General features: G+C 33.9%; 2 protein-coding genes across 2 annotated transcripts in view; one reads left to right on the top strand and one right to left on the bottom strand.

Moving 5' to 3' along the window:
* The window catches only part of LOC125038986 (F-actin-uncapping protein LRRC16A-like), a 111,876-nt gene extending 98,775 nt beyond the window's left edge, over window positions 1–13,101 (top strand). Inside the window, exons 26-28 of the mRNA XM_047632704.1 lie at window positions 1–138; window positions 5,232–5,299; window positions 9,253–13,101. The exon at window positions 1–138 is cut by the window's left edge and continues 30 nt beyond it. Of these exons, the coding sequence (XP_047488660.1) occupies window positions 1–138; window positions 5,232–5,299; window positions 9,253–9,384 (338 nt within the window). The 3' untranslated portion in view covers window positions 9,385–13,101. The remainder of the gene's footprint in view (window positions 139–5,231; window positions 5,300–9,252) is intronic.
* Window positions 13,102–13,828: 727 nt separating this feature from the next.
* LOC125038891 (ubiquitin-protein ligase E3C-like) overlaps window positions 13,829–17,500 on the bottom strand; it is a 15,382-nt gene continuing 11,710 nt past the window's right edge. Inside the window, exons 14-20 of the mRNA XM_047632525.1 lie at window positions 17,224–17,457; window positions 16,768–17,012; window positions 16,226–16,441; window positions 15,861–15,990; window positions 15,500–15,625; window positions 14,989–15,119; window positions 13,829–14,853 (exon numbers count right to left, since the gene is read on the bottom strand). Of these exons, the coding sequence (XP_047488481.1) occupies window positions 14,686–14,853; window positions 14,989–15,119; window positions 15,500–15,625; window positions 15,861–15,990; window positions 16,226–16,441; window positions 16,768–17,012; window positions 17,224–17,457 (1,250 nt within the window). The 3' untranslated portion in view covers window positions 13,829–14,685. The remainder of the gene's footprint in view (window positions 14,854–14,988; window positions 15,120–15,499; window positions 15,626–15,860; window positions 15,991–16,225; window positions 16,442–16,767; window positions 17,013–17,223; window positions 17,458–17,500) is intronic.

Genomic DNA, 17,500 nt, shown 5'->3' with positions numbered 1-17,500 from the left:
ACGAGCAAACCAGTGCCCCAGTGAGGTCAGTAAGGGAGATGGCGGCATCCCTCGCCCGCAGTTCGGTTGGGGAGGAAGCTGGAGGCAAGAAAAAGTCCTCTTCCCTCCCCCGGAACACACCCCAAGCTGCCAACAGTGGTAAGTAAGACTCCTGTAGCCATAGATACAATTTTTGTAGCTGTAAGTAAAATCATTTAAGAATATACTTTAAGAATACAGAAGTGATATATCTATAGATTTTAAGATAAGCTTAAGAGTGCTCTGCGATGCATTTTGAACTAGTGTGTCTTCCTGTTTTTCATGCCAGGGACTTGAGATAGTTATGCAGATCTTGTTTCAGATGTCTGCAGTGTTTAGATTTTACCTTAACCTGCTAAGCTAAAGTCTGAACATTTTCTAGGATAACTTAAAGGAAGCTCGCTTAAAGCTGTCATAGATAACATATTTTTTAAGTGACATTGTTCTTCTAGTCTTTTGCACTTGTCCTGTGAAGAAAAATTTGAATCATATACTAGTAAGTCTATGATAGCCTGCTTTACTGAACTATTTCAGTGTGTGATATTATACAAAACTTTTGTCCTTTATACAGTAATTGATATACAGTTTTACAAATATGGTTTTGAAAATACTTAGCTCAAAAGCAGTTTTGATGTAATGTCATGTAGTTTTCTCTGAGTAAATACTCTCCAAACACAAGTGCAAAATTTTAGATAACTCGAGCTGTGACTGTTTGTTTAGAAATTAAGAATTATATCTGAATATTGGCATTCCCTTATGCCATATTACAGTAAAATGGTATACATAATTTTAGCATGATACCATTAAGTGGGAAGAGCAAGTAAGAAACCGTTTTTATATGCCTGATATTGTCTCCTGTATGTGACAGCTTTGTGCTTCTGTACTGCATAAGAACTATTAAGATATTTTTCCTTAGTTAAGGGTTTGGTAATATTCATTGCTTCAAAGGATAGTCCTTGATTGACTGTGCCTTGAGTTCTGTCTTTTCTTTCTGAAAATGTTTTCACATACACACACAAGCAAAAAGTTCATACATACATATATATATAAACAAACATACGTACATACATACATACATACATACATACATACATACATACATACATACATACATACATACATACATACATACATACATACATACATACATACATACATACATACATACATACATACATACATACATACATACATACATACAATACAATACATACAAAATATGCATACTAATGTGTACACTGTATTTAATGGAATAAGATCAGTTCTTGAAAATAAATAAAACACTATTTTTACATTCATGTACATGTTTTTGAAATTTGGGATATATATATCTCACTGTTTTACAGGTAACAAACATCCTTATCCAGTTACTTTGTTTCATGTTTTCTGTTGGACATTATACATATTTGAAACCAAAAGAAGAAAAAAAAGTCTTTATATCTGTCTTTCTTTTCTTCCTTCATTGCACACAAGCACATGCACACAGATGAACATAGATTTGAGACATTTTTTATTTTATATTTTTCACAGCAGGCCCAAAATCCAAAGGGAAAGCAGAAGCCCAGAAAACCGCGGGCATTATTAATGGCATCTTAAAGGTTGAAAAGAAAAAGCGGGCACAGGCCAAAGGTGCTTAATTCATCGGTATTTATGAGTGATGTGTAGACCCCCCCCTCCCCCCTCCTTTTACAGTGTTGATACTAATCTTTGTTTATTAACTGTTTTCTTGATTCATTATTATTATTATTGTTTATCGAATATTCAATGTGTTTGATAATAGTTGTGTGCCCTTAGTTTTTTTTTGTTTTTTGTTTTCTTTTTATGTTTTTGGCCCCCCAAAAGGACTGTTAGAGGCTCATGTGATTAACATTTTTAATACTGATCATTGATGCTTTGATTATGACTTGTGCTGCTCCTCTCCATAAATGTTTTTGTGTACTAATTTTCCCATTATCTATCAGTTACTTTTTAAGAATGTATGTGTAAGAATGATTACTGGCAAGAAAATCATGAATGAGATAGTTGAAAGTGTTTGTGAATGAGTAAATGAGTGAGTGTTGTGAGTAATAGTGTGGCTGAGGGAAAGAGAGGGAATGAGTGAGAGAGAGAGAGCGGGTCACTGTACAGTGTAGGTTTCTAGGCATTTGCCTTTACCCACAGAGATCACCTGTGCTTCAGTTTTCATTTATGTCAGTTTTGGGACGGCAAAGAAAAAGTAGGAAAATAAAGGTTCTTGGCAGCCATTGAAATAATTCCCTAATCTCAGGAGTATGGAGAGAGTGGCACTTTTTGGTGCTTGTGTGTTTTGTTTTATTAATATGAGGTCTTAGAATTTGATGCCATATAACTTACCAAGTTCATTTGCAACAATGAATACAAGCAAGATAGAAGTGTGGTTTACTAAAAAGGTCTTTTGAGCTAGTTTGATATTTTTGATCATTCCTTAAACTAGAATGATAGTACTGAATACAAAATAATAGTTATTATATGTTTTACCTTTACGTGTTTAAAATACTATAAGCACTTACACTCACACATGCACATGCACTTGTGCCTACCTACACAAACACACATGCACACACATACACATACAAATATTCACCCCCTCATATTCTCTTACATTCCTTATCTTTGACATGAATACCATATCTTATTATCATATGTTTTGTACTGTCTTCATTATCTGTCTCCTTTATAAGGTTTTATTAATGTTACATAATGCTGTTATTTGTAGGTGACTGTTCTGCCTGTCTATGAATATGGTTGTCTTATTGATATTGTTGATTTATATTGTTCATAAAAAAGTGGCACCTATTTTTAGAGGTGAAAAAATGACAGAATCCATGTTCATGATTTCTTATTCAGAAAGATTTCTTCAGTAATTTACATCCTTTATATATAAGGCATATGTGTATTTTATATTGTTAAAATATTTCACTTTCAAAGGCAGTAAAAAAAAAAAAAAGTTTGATCAGGCAAAAGAAAGTTTAGTACAGCTCATGGATATCCCAACCACAGTTTATTGAGGAAATTAGTTTTTGTTCTGTTCATTTCAAAGTAAAAGGGGTTTGGGAGATTATCCAATGGGAGGAGAAGTTCACGTAGAAGGAATAGCTAAGAAGAATAGAAGAGAAAGGAGGAGGATTTTTTTTTTTTTTTTTTTTTTTTTTTTTCAATTTTATAAAAAAGACAGGCAGAATGTTGTTTACATAACAGCAAGTAGACAGACACATAGTAGCTTCAGTATCTGTTTTTACTTTTCTTTTTTTTCTTCTTTTTCCCCCCCCTTCTCGATGATTCTAGTGAGGTACCATATTACAGGTAATTCACAGAGAGATGTGTTTTCTATATATAAATATTTTGATTATTTTTACTGATTTTTTCCCCCCATGGTATTTTAGTAAGTTTCACAGTCTTTCTGCATATCCTACCTACTTACAGCTGTCCAATAGAATTCTTTAGATGAAGAGCACCAGCATAAGCCTGTATTAATGCATGGATGGATTTCAGGATATCCATGTGTTATTATAATGTGCATGTTCTACTTTGCATGGTACTTGGCAAATTACTTTTTGAAGTTCTCTTCGATTCTGAAAACAACAAAAAAGGAAGCAAAACCGAGAAGCACTTTGACAGATCATGTGAATCACCTTATTTTTTAAACAAGGGAAATATTCTCTAATATTGTTTCAGGGAAAGTGCGTAATAGTTGATGCATGCATGTCAAGGTGTTTCACTGTTTTCCCACAAGGCCTTTTGGTTGTTAGCATGAAGTGACACCAAGGGGTTGAATAATGATGTTTTATTCCGTTGTTGTAATTTTTTTTTTTTTTTTTTTTTTTTTTTTTTTTTTTTTTTTTTTTTTATGATTTTGCTGAGCTTATGGTTGAGGCAGTTCTGAGAGAATGGGTCTCTTTAGCATCCATCTTGTGCCCTAATTGATAATGGAAAGGCTAACTGAGGGACTGGTGTGTTTGTCTGATAGGTGTTGGTAGTGTACCCAATTAATGTCGGACTAGAGTTTTGGTGCTTTCTTCTGGTAGTGTCTTGTGAGGAGGGAATAGTTGGATACAGTTATTTTTTTCTGTTCGTTTATTTTTTTCTGTTTGTTTCGTACTCCATAACTCTCTCATTTCTTCATTTCTCTGTCTCCCTCTCCCCCCTCCTTGCTCCTTCCTCTCCATTTCCCTTTTCCTCTCCCTTCCTCTCTCCTCTCCCTTATCCTCACCTGTCTCTCTTCATCTCTCCTCTCCCTTATCCTCACCTGTCTCTCTTCATCTCCCTCTCCTCTTTCTCTATTTCTCAATTCTTTATCCTTTGTGTACTCTCCCCTTCCCTCTCTCTCTTCCTGTATCATCTCTCTCTCTTTCTCCATTACCCTCCCATCTCTCTATCTCTCACTCCAACATTTGTCAATCTGATTTTCTTCTGCTATCCTCTCCTTTTTTACCACCCCTTGCGTCCCTCAGATATCTTACTCAAATATGATTTGCTATGTTGGTTCTTTTCTATCTACTCTAAATTCAACATTTTATCCATTTATTGCATGAAACTTTAAGGAATTCAAATTTTATGTTTTATACTATTTGGGATCTTGAGGCTTTCTACTCAAATTCTTTAAAGCTTAAATAGTGAAATATCCAATGTTGGTGATAAAATGGTAATGTGCAAAAATATCCAATTAACAATTTTACTTATGGGCATTTAATCCATACTTAGGCTGAACTAGGAATGGGAGCCATTTTGTTTTTAGTCATAGTAGAAAGTATTAGCAGTGGGCTTACAGGCTTCATTTAATAGTCTTAAACAGTAAGGGAAGTTGGTAAATAGGAGGTTTATAGATTCTCACTGCATGGGGTCTCTGCTGTACAAACATCCATAGCAAATTGTCGAGGATAGCTTCACTAACGTTTAATAGTAGTTTGTCTTCAGAAAGCATTGGAACAATTTTTTTTGTGGATTTGTTTTTTAGTAATTTCACATGTGAAACTGCTTTTAAATTGTTTTCATTCATTCATTGATTTATGATTACATTTCTTCTTTTTTCTTTAGAATGTCTGTCTTATTGAATTTCTTTCCTTCTAGCCCTGTCAGTCAGGCCAGGGCTTTGCAGAGCCTAACTTGGTGTCACATGCTTCATGATTTTTTTAATATTGCTTTTGTGATAGTGGTCACTGATTGTGCACGTGTGTGTGTTTGTGTTATTTATGTAGGTGTGGCTCCTGAGCTGCTGGTAATCCTCGACAAGAGACGCTCAACCATCACAAACAACCAGCTTGAGGTATATAATATGCACAATTTATTCCTTCGTATTTTTTTTGACTTCTGCAAGTCAAGAGAAAGTCATTTTTGCCTCAAACTTGAATCAGTTCTAGAATTTTTCTTCAGTCTTTGCTTATTTATACTGAATAGTAAAAAGCAACATCTTTATGCATTTGTTTTAGCTTAGCACCATTAATGCTTTCCTTCTTTCTGTTTTTTGCTTAAAATACATGCTTAATTATCATTAATTCTAGTGCTGAGTTACCAAAGAGTATGATATGAGATTGTTAATGATTTATATGTTACAATATATTTTCCTGATGGTAATATGATGTAGTATTTCATGTTGTTTATTGTGACATGAAATTTCTAGAATTATTATGATAACTGTAATTAGAATTTAATGAACTTCCTCTGTCAAATTTCAAAGCCTTTACTTCCTATTTTTTTTACTATATTTTTTAAGACTAGATATTTATTGTCATTAATGTCAGTGACTAGATGAACTCTCTTAGTTTAAGTTATTTTTTACATTTTCTAACTTTTATATGATTAAGTTAGGTGCCTTAAATGTGAGTAACTATTGATATCATTATTCCCCCCCCCCCCCCTTTTTTTATTTGGCTTATTCCTTCTTATCATCCCACTAATTTATAGAAGTACTCATTTAGTGATGCCCTCTGTTATGACAAATTATCAGAATTATCATGTCCACTTTAACAAATTGTCAAAACCATCATGATTGTGTTGAGAACACATGGTAGCATGACAAGAAGTGTGGATTTTCGAGGAATTTCAAATTAAAGAGAGGTAATGGCCTGGTGAAGCAAAGGTACCAGGGGCTAAGGACCAGACACCAGGTGTAAGGTTCCAGGTGCCATAGGCTGTGGCTCTAAAAAAGGAAAAATTCCAACAGACGTGTGGAAGGTCGGGCCGTGTGTGAACCACAAAGCAAGTGGCAGGGTTGTGAAGGAGGTCCAAGGAGGAAAAGTAATGCAGGGTGAGAAGTGTAGATTGAAGAGGAGTAGTAGTGTGTAGAATGATGGTAGTGAGCTAGGGGAAGTAGAATACCCAGGGGAAGGGGCCAAGGAGGATAGTTGAAAATGGAGAGTTGTAGACTATGGAGTTGGTGTTCAGTCGTAAATGGGAAATGCAGGAAAAGAAAGAGTAGATTAACCCATCACCACCGGGTAAGCAGAAATCCCTGAGCGTGATAAACTCAGGTGATTTTTGGCAACAGCCAGACATTGGGCATGGGAATCCGCGACATCAAGCCAAACATCCCACTCCATGCGCTCTGGTGTGTTGCCCCGCGTATAGGAATATCCCGCAGACCAAGCAGTTTGTTATGCCGGTACTCATGACCCATCCGGGTCGGGTTAAGGTGTGAGCTAATTAGAGTTCGTTGTGGGTGGTGGGATATGATCTGTAGATTAAAGTAGAAAGAGCAAAGGAAAGGGAAGCAAAGTACATGAAGGTATAGTAAGGAATGCTTATTAAGTCAGAAAGGAAGAAAGGAACCTCAAATATCAGAAGTACAGATTTAGTGAATAGAAGATAGACTGTAGATTTAGTTGAGAAGCAAAAATAGACAAGGAAAGGAGAACAAGCAGTTCAGTAGTGTATGTGAGAACATAGTGTAACATGAACTGGGATAAAACCAGGGATGGGCTGGCCACCTGGAGCATTAGGAGAATTCCTAGTGAGCTGTGAAAAGGAAAGTGTATGTAATTAACCTAAATGAATGGTAAATTATTAGGGGTAGGGGGCTTAGCTATAAACACTTAGCTTTATTTTGAAGGGGCCCTACTGAGTAATAACCCCAATAGCCCCTGGATAAGGTAGAGCACTATGTGAGAGGAGAAGGGGTAATATTGAATATGAAACAGAGTAGTGTGAGAGAGGGAAGTAGAGAGAAAGAAAAAAATGGGTGTGGGTGAATTAGAAGGTGTATTGAATTGGAAAACAAAATAGTCCTAGAAGTAGATCTCGACTTGTTTGAAAGTGATTTTACTCCTGGTACAAATAGAGTAACACTTAGAGAGCCATGGGACTGGTAGTGTTAAAGGGCCCTATTGAATAGTTGTTATGATACTTTTCAAATATTTGAAGTATGTTGGGGTTGTTATCTGTACTGTATCCATGAATGTGAATGTGTCTATGGATGTAAGTGTAATCCAGCCTTCTTGTAGCAGAGTAAAAAAATGTAAGAGGTTATTATTAGAAGTAATGATCATGTTTAGTGTTGCTTCTTTTATAATGAGTATACAGGTGTAATCTTAATCAACATTGTATTTTTTTTTTTTGTCATTAACATCATCATCATCATCATCACTACATCTTTATTATCATAATCATTATCAATCATTACAATCTTTTTCATTATTTTGGTTGGTATTATGACTTATTGTTATTATTGTACTCATTGGCTATTGTTAATGTTATGAAAATTATCATTGTTAGTGTTATATTGTTGTTATTGTAATTAATTATATTTGTATTTTTTTGTGATTGTTCTTATTATGAATAGTCTTGATTTTCAGTTTTGATTATAAAATTTTATTATAATTATCTTAGATATTGTACTTTTTGTTATTGCTTTTTGTGTTTGCATAGGTAGCAGTTATATTTTTTTCCATTAGAATTTTAAATAGAATCACTATTGTCAGTGTCTGGTAGAGGCCTCCTGTTTAAAGTTTGTGTGATTATATACATGTATAGAGAGAGACAGAGGTATATATGTATACAGGAAAATGTTTTTTTTTTCTTTTTCATATTATTGGCTGTCTTGTTTTGCCTGCCTCTGCACCTGCATGTTGGCTTTGTTATTTGTTAAGTAATATAAGGGAAAAAAAGTTTAATTGTAATTGCAAGATAATATTAGTTTTTCCACTGATTTTACGTGATCATTGTGTGTAGCATTGTTTATTTACCTATTCATTCAGTTTTTTTTTTTCTCTCTTCCTTTGTTTTTAATAATAATAGTAGCTGTGGTCAGAGATGGCATTTATTTTTTATTCTTATATTCTAATGTAGGATTGAATTTTATAAGAAAACCTTGAACAGAAATTAGGATGTTAGTATGACACACTAATCAAAACTAGTATTAAGGATGATGATAATTTTTTAAATTAAAATTAATTTATCCATATGTATCATTCATTATTTTTTTTAGGCTTTCTCCCTTTGTTGCATCTAAAATGTGCTGTTTTCAGCCCAAATTTAAAGACTGTGTGTTTGGTGTTCAGTGAAATAATCAGTGGGATAAATGGCAAATGAAGTATAAATAAGAACAAACAATTTGTAATATTATTTATAGAGCCTTGTACTAAATAAGAAATGGTATTCTAAAATGTAGTGTGTGTGTCTTTTGAGAAATTAGAACTTGTTCCAAGTTATAGCTCATTTGCCAGAGGTCATCAAGAACATGCGTGTCAAGTCTCTCATCAGTCTAGATCACTGTGCAAGCTCATATTTTGTTCCTGCTCCAGCACCTACAATGCAAAAAGTGTAAAAGGCTCTGTGATTACATCTTTTACAGAAACTCCATTATGTTGTGTTTTAGGCCTTTGACTTCACAAAACTTAGTGTGGGAAAAGTTTAAATCTTTTCATCTTTCTTTATGAATCAATTACATATTTCTCACTGTTTGTGAATGATGATATAAGTATGTAGAGTATTTTATAGCAGCATTTGAGATTTATGAAGCTTCTAATGTAAAAATTGAACACATCATTATTAATTGCTTTCAGCATACTGATCAGGAGTCAGATTGTGTTATGATAAAAAGGAAAGTTTAACTTCAACTTGTCAGAGAGTGATTAAACAAGGGGAAGGTCATCCAACCACATTGTACATCCCTGCAACTGCTTCTTTGCTTTTTAGGACAAGTACATGAGTAGGGGAAGGGTTTCAGCTTCAAAGGCTTGCTGTATTTTTCCTTTTTTGTGATTCCCCTCTTCCTTCCCCCAGGAGCTGGAGGAGACGTGGGTGGACGGTGAGCAGAGCACAGGATCAAGCGCAGCCCCTCCCCTGCATCGGCAGACGTCACACAAGCATGTCCTCACCACTGATCTAGCACTTGAAGATGTTGTTAATGTTTGATTGTCAGAATTGTTATTTTGATGAAGGATTTTTTTCCATGTAACATTGTTTCATGATATTTTTCCCATTCCATCATAGATGGAACTACATTTGTTGCTGAGGCATAATAATGGTAATGTTCATTATGACAAGTGATGAAGAAATTTAATGTTATGTCATTGTGTGACTGGCCATACAGTTTCCTTTTCCAGTGAAGTAAGTGTAACTTGCTGTATTTTCCTTTCATGGATAAACAGCTTTCTTCATGATTGTAATTCATAAGGCTATGAAGGGAATTTTATTTATTGAATTTTACTTTGGTTTATATAGTTATTTGTAGTCTGCTTGGATAGCAAGACTGCAGAATCTACACAGCCACAGAGACATCTGATGCCATGATGCGATGTTGGTAGGATTGTTATGGTGGGACGGCAGACATGTGAGAAAATCAAATGCATTAACATCACGCTTGCTCTTCTGCAAAGATCATGATAGAGGCATTATGATTGGACTTTTTGGAGATTAATATACAGCTCAAACTGTTCGTACATTTGCATTTAAAGCCACATTTTCTCAAGTCTTCTAACAGGCTTTCACTATTAAGGATAATCCTTATATGTCTGTATAAATGTCAATATAGATAATGTATAGTCAAAGATATAGGTCACTGCCAGCATTGGTTATTCAGAAGGTCATTCTTGATGTACATAATAGCAGCACAAAATTTCTTGTAGATGAGGAATTGCATTTATAAATCATTATTTGTATGTAGGTTTCCCATCTTCCAAAGCACGGGACACGTTTCATTCACGATTTGTTGGTCAGTATGTAGATTATAGCTACTTCAATTTTTTAAACCTTTGTGATTTTTGCTAGAATTGTGAAGCAATTTTCAGATATACATTGGATGAAAATAGTTATATAAGAATAAAAGAAAAAATAGAGAAGTGAGGTATTACAAACTCGTGCATTTTCTCTTTCTGAAAATTCTCAAGAAATTCATATCAGAAATTTTGACCTTTAAGTAGAGGAATTTAAAGTCCTTATAAAGAATTTCTTGAGTCTTGACCTAAAGTTCTCTAAAGTGAGCATCTGGACTGCAATTAATCTTTTATGAATGAGCTTTTAACCATGTTAAGTTTTTAATTTTATGACATTTGTTTTCCTTACAAATGCAAGTACTTGTTCGTGTATTATGACCAAATTGCATGTAATGTAGTATTTTATCATTGTTTTTTTTTTACTGTGAATGGATTTGAAAACTACTTTGGGAAATTTTCCAAATGAAGAATTGCTAGGACAAAAAGGAACTTGTCAGTAGCTTTGTTGAAATATGCATTTTTGTGCATTGCATTTTATGTTTACAAGCAGTTTGTGATGGTTATTATGAATAAAGCATCCTTCTCTAAATGACATGTTGATAGTTAGGTCAGTAATACAATTTGATTCATAGTCAGGATAGATTATTAGGTATTGATATTTAAATGTTAATTAAGTGTTTCCTTTTTTTTTTTTCTTTTTTTACAAAGAGAAAGTATTAAGTGCAATCTGTTTTATGTCTGCAGTTTATAAAGGATTTACTATCAGTATGTGGCTTGCTGGTCACATTGTTTGTAATGCTTTGCCTCAATCTACTGAACGTTGAAAGTGGACAGTGTACTGTGTGGAGCCTGTTCTTAACAGGCGTGATATAAATATTGTTACTAAAGTAAGAGTTGTATGCTTGCTCTGTCAGAAATGCATTACAGCTTATGTACAGCTTGTTTTGTTAAGAAAAAAAAAGAAAAAAAAAAAGGGTCTGTCAGAAGAGCTTTGTGCCAAGAAAGGTTGCAAGAGAAATTTATACTCCTCATTAAAGAGCTGCGGATGTCTTTTTATGTCTTGACGTGTTATGATTGTGATTTTCTGCGCTGATTTTGAGGGTTCCTGATAAGTGGATGATGATAATGATGATGTGGTGTATCTGTGATGAATTTTGCTTGTGGTGTGACTTTATTTGGTAATTTGATTTTGACAGGCAGTTTTTGTTTGTTTGGGGGGCAAGAAAAAACAAAAAACTATATATTTGCATTAGCTGTGGAAACTTTCCTTCCGTCTTCTCCTGGGCTTCGGAGAACATACCGTGTGAGGACAACAACTGTGGATTTTCGAGGTAGTCATCTGATAGAGAAATGTTTTGGAGGATATTGATGAATAGAAACCTGTTTTCTTTCATAATCTTGTGTTGTTTTTCATTACATGATAAGTTGTGAATGGATTAGCATATATATATATATTTTTTCCATTATCTTTTTTAAGTTAATAAAATTTTTGTGATCTTACATTTATTGCAAATTAAATTAGTGGAGAATTTTAAGGCTCTTTAACAAATCTTTTTTTTTTTTTTTATTGATTATCACCCTTTTATAGATTTTGGCTTCAGTTCAAAAATTTGATATTTAGATGGAGCCCTTTTATGCAGTTGAATTTCTAGGGAAGAAAACCATTAGATAACAAGGAGTGGAGAGTTTTCAGGCTTTAAATAAGGCAGTACAAAAAGGCCAGTGGCAAATGTTTGTTTCACAGTGCTCACAGGAGACAATACACTTTTGAAAATCAAAAAAATAAAAATAAAAAATATAAAAAAATATATATAGATAATTACAAATAAAAAAAATGAAATAAAAAAAAAAAATATTAAAACTGACATTTGTATAGACTGTAGATAATAGTTGATGAGAAGAAAAAATCTAAGCTTTGGTACCTTCCTCAAAAACCACCCTTAGTATTCCTTGCAGAGTCCACCGCACCTCATGCCCCTTGGAGACCCTCATAGCGTGCAGCTACTGTACCATTGTTTGATCCTTGATGTTACTGTGTATGTTTTTTCACACCTTCACCTGCATCGAGTAGCAGCAGATTTATATACATTCATCCTCACTTCATAATTCTCTATATATATGGTAATGATAATTTGATGAAGGTACAGTATTCTAGCAGGTATCTTTATAAATTACTTTACTGTACACTACACACTCAAGTGTAATTTTCTTAAATCTGTTATTGGCTTTTAAAACGTTTACATCAAACAGGACACAAGAACTGTAGTGAAGTTTTTTCACCCATTTTGACAATTATTGTTTGATGTTTAGGCATAAAATAAACATTGTACAGTCTAATACCAGTCTTACAAGTCTCTTGTTAGTCATTAATTGATTTATTTTCATTTTCAAATCCAGCATAATGTCAGAGAAATTGTTGTAGTAACTTAAATCTTCTTAAGTATGGCTCAAATGTTGTGATTGTGAGGTGCAGAACAGGCAAGGGACGAAAGAAAAATATAGTCTGAACTATACATTTTATATGTATATTACTTAACTCCTGTTGATTGACACACAAGTGTAATCATTTTGCTGCATCACACTATTGAAGCTTAATTCAAATCAATCCCTTTCGTTATCCTCATCTGCCTGCATTGCGAGAGACCGTGTGCGTGCCATGATTAGCTAGCAATCTGATTGTGGTCATTGTGAGTTGTGATAGTATCAAAGTGCTCCCATGTGTCTTGTGATCTTTTGTTTTTATGTTCATTTTTAAAAAATTTTAGTTGCTTTCTATGATATGACTGGAGAGCCTATTATATGACCACAGGTTTTGTTGCATTAAGCAATGTTTTACCCTTGCAATGTAAATAATTAATTGTCATATTTTATATTTTACAATTATTCTACTGCCTTAATAAAACTTATTTCCTATGAACAGTGTTTTCTTTGGGAGGAGGGGGGGGGGGCAAATGGACCTGAGAGAATGAATGATTCAAATGAATGGAATGCCTCCAACAATTTATTTAACAAATAGAGGGTACATTATTTAAACATTACTCTGGGGGTATCCTCATACATACAAATTATGTTCTACAAGGTGAACACCAACTATATTTCAGATCTATATTTTAGCCCTCAAGTTCTGGATTTAAAGTAGAAATGACGGGTTCCAAATTTTGTCCAATAACTTGAGACTGGAGGAGACTGAAGCTGTCTAACAAAAATTTGTGAATAGTTTTAAAAACTGCTTCAGTGCACAATAAAATAAATGTATACTTAGGTTCATGACTAGATAAACGAACAGAACCAATTTCATGTTTTTCTGTACTTTTTTTTTAAAAGATTGATGGCCTTTAGAATCAACACTCATCACAGATAAAAAAAAAAAAAAAAAAAAATATTTTAATGACCTCAGGCATGTTCTTCAGCATTAATATTATACTTTGAAATGCTATAATGTATTCCCTACTCCTTATTTTCTCATTAATTTCTGGATTTTCCTTTTCTAGCCACTGTTGTTCCTGCCAGTAGCTGGCTTGGTATATCTAAACCAATATCTCTTGAGAGGAAAGTTATGTTAATAACTTTATAAAATATGTTTTAATAAGAGAAAACCTTGCTGTCACCAGTTTATCTGCAAAGTTAAAGAAAAGGTATAAAAAACCACTTCTCTGCATTTATTCAAGCAGCAAGATCTGTCCCTGTACATTAAATAAACAATATATTCTTTAAAATGGTAAAGTAATATATATATATATATATATTTATGTTTATATATATATAAGGCTTGCAGAAAGCATAAAAAATATACTGGATGGTTGTGCAACTAGACTAGCATGTCCAAAAATGAGAAACCAAAAAATAAATCATTAAAACTATAAAAAAAAATAAATCCATCAATAAAATAACAATAATAATATTAATAAAACACAATTTAAATACTGGACATAAACTATGTTTCTCCTGTAGTAAATATGAACTTCTGTTCAGTTTATTCCTCAAAATAACTTATTTGAAAATATAAAGCATTGATATATTCCAGTCCTTTACAAACTATGATGCGATATGTCATAATAATCAAAGGAGGCACAGAATGGCTGTCAATGGAGTCAGGCCACTTTCAAATTTTCCAAAGACATCATCCAGTAATACATACTGTTTAGTTTTTAATATTATGTTGAAATACCAAATCAATTTGAATGATTCAAAACGAAGGGCCTGCTTTTTCAATAATTATAACAGTATAATGAAAACATCTTGAATTAAATACCACATCATAAATACATGTTTTGAGTACAAGGACTCACAGAAAAGAAAAGGGTAACATAAGTTGCAATTTTAAAAATACTTGTATGAAATAAATATGTATGTCTTGCAGTCAAATGGAAACATTTGTATATGATCATAATATATGCCATTTACCAGCAGCAGCAGTAGCAGGTGTTAAGTCCAAAAATATACATATGCGCAGGACAAACACGCATCACATCCATCTCACTGAATTATTAAATAGTGTTAACTAGGACAATTCAAATCCTGCTCCAGATGTTATGGCGTAGAGTAGCTTCTCTCGTAAGGTCTGCTGGTCCCTGTATTCTGGCAGTTTCAGAAGATTCATACATGTGGATGCAGTTGGAAGGCGGTCCTCGGAACCCGATGGCTGAATGCAGAAGGCAGGCTGCAATTCCTGTTTTTTCAGATGGGGAAAAATTACAGATTAGTTTCTAAATAACAGGATGGCATAAGAAAAAGAAAAATGAAAAATGAAAAGAAGAAAAAAATATCCACAGACTCAAAGAATTATCCATCTCTGTAGACTAACCTTAAATCCTAGAAGTGGAGGACGTGAACAGCTTGTAACAAACTTGAGCAACTGTCGCTTCTGTGCTTCGTTGAATCCTCGCAAAACTTGCCAGAATGCTACTATTGTTGGATGCTCAGTATTATATACACCTGGAAAAACACCAATGCAATAAAGAGTGACCAACACACACAGTAATTCTAAGAAAAACTAGCCTACTTACAAATGACTAAATCCATACAATCTAGATTAGACAACTTTATAGAGTAATAGCAGTAAGTAAAAAGGAATTTTAAAGGACATTTTCACTTGAAAGGAAGCATATGTTTTATTATCTAAATAGATCTCGCTTCATCTTAAAATATATCTTTGAATAATAAAATCAGGAAAGCAGGAATTTCAAATGACTCACTAAATCATATAAATCCATTTTAAAATATAATTTACATTTCTTGCTCAAACATGGTTCTCAGTGCTACAATTTAACAATTTTATACTCCATGCATCTATAATATACAAATTCCAATCCTACCTCCATATCTAGTATTGTCCATTAAGTCCTCTAGGTCGATGGGAACTGATGCACCTGATATTAACATCTGAAGTTCCCTCCAATCAAACATCTGTAGCCACTCAAGGGGTACGACATCAGCCAAACCTGTTTCAACAAGACACCAAATGACAACATGAATCAAATGCAAAGCTTACTAATGTTGTTGGTATTCACTTCTTTAATTTCTGTTGTTTTCATTAAAGAAAAATAAATAAATGTGAACTAAAATATTACTCATTTCTCTTAACCCTTCCGTTATAGTAACACCAACATCAAGATAGTAAACCAGATGGCTTCCAGTACTTAAAGTAAGAAGTAGACACTGTATAACAGAATTTACCTTTCTTGAATGCTTGTATTTGTTTTGCTATTTGTTTGTTGAGTTTGTAGTCTGCCATCCGGTATATGTATTCAATTCTGTTTTCATTAGTCACTGCCACATTTGATCCATTTGGAATTAATTCTTCAATCTGTACAAAGAAAAAATTACAGCTTTCATGGAATCTGTCACCAACACACTACATAACAACGACCAGGTACACACTTAAGGCAAGTCCACAAAATAGGGATACTTTACAGATACATACAATTATTAGGTTAAGCATATTGGAGTTATGAAATACCTTTCCCTACATTCTTTAAAAAACAAAACAAAAAATCTTTTAGGCATTTCCTAATGAAAGAAAAACAGGCTCCTTCACTCACAGTATTTTGTCCTAGATCAGAGTTGAGAACCGTGAAATCCAGCCCAAGGTCCTGGACATCCCCTTCATAAGTCTTCAGGTACAAGAGGTTTCGACAGAGTTCTGGGTCGAGGGAGTCCAGGTGATGGAATTCTACTGAGGAGGAGGATCTCCCCAAAATTTTAGAGACAAAGAATCCTGCTAGTGGAACTTCAACTAAGAGATTTTCGTAAAGAGCCTGTTGGAATGACAATTTAAGTCCTGTTAGTTCATTACTTAAGTGCAATATAGTTGTATAGACAGTTGACAATTGAGGATATCAATACTGAAAAATAACTAAGAGATTTAACAACTAAATACAGTAAGAGCACTTTGCTGAAATTCTAGTAATATTAGGCATAAGATATATTTCAAATGTCAATTAAGACATATCATAAGAAGTAAATGGCTTTATAAAACATAAGGCAATAAATAAAATGGAGTTAATAAATTTGCATGCCCTGACCGTACAAAAAGCTACATAATGCCATTATTCATCAAGAACAGCTGGCAACTGTCACTCACCTTTCCTAACATCCTACCAATGAAGTAATAATGAGTCTGATAATCTTCAGCTATGAGATGTGATCCTGGATTGGGGTAGAGAGTATTTTCTCGTGTTAAAAGGAAAAACCCTCGAGTCGGGTCAAAGGCCGTCTTCAGGAGTTCCGACAAAAATTCTCGAAAAATGCCACCACCGTCAATGCCCACCTCGTCCAAACCAACAGCATTCATGAGTCGGACTCTCATTCGTAGGTGCAAATCTGGTTCTGGAGAAAGAGCACTAGATTGTGTGACTTGGAAATAAACACTAAAAAAATTTACTTTTTTTCTCTCTCTCTATCTTTTTGTATTCTTTAACAATCAAAGCAAAAATCACGAGATGAAAAATCACTTTTTTAGATGAAATGCGTCATTATCCTTGAAATATGCAGAAAAAAAATATGACCATATATGCATATAGAAAACAAAGATACTCACCATTGCTTGGTGATAACTTTTCAAAGGCATCTTCATAGATATGTGTTCTTCTAATGGTCACATTAATCATAGGCCCTTCATTGAATTCTGCCCTCATTTGGCTCCTGCTCCTATTATCAGCTACTAGGTTGCTGAAGACTTGTGTTCGAGACTCAAAGGGGATCACAAATGGGAGTTCCTGGAGGATGGTTGCCCTGCGCTGCTCTGTTATTGAGAGCGGTGGGCCTTCAGTCTCTGTCAGGATAATGGTAATGATACTGATGAGAACAGGGAAGGG

This window comes from Penaeus chinensis, chromosome 26 (assembly GCF_019202785.1).
Source record: "Penaeus chinensis breed Huanghai No. 1 chromosome 26, ASM1920278v2, whole genome shotgun sequence".
Taxonomy (NCBI): Eukaryota; Metazoa; Arthropoda; class Malacostraca; order Decapoda; family Penaeidae; genus Penaeus; species Penaeus chinensis.
Note: the sequence above shows the minus strand (reverse complement) of the source record. Positions and strands in the feature narration are given on the sequence as shown.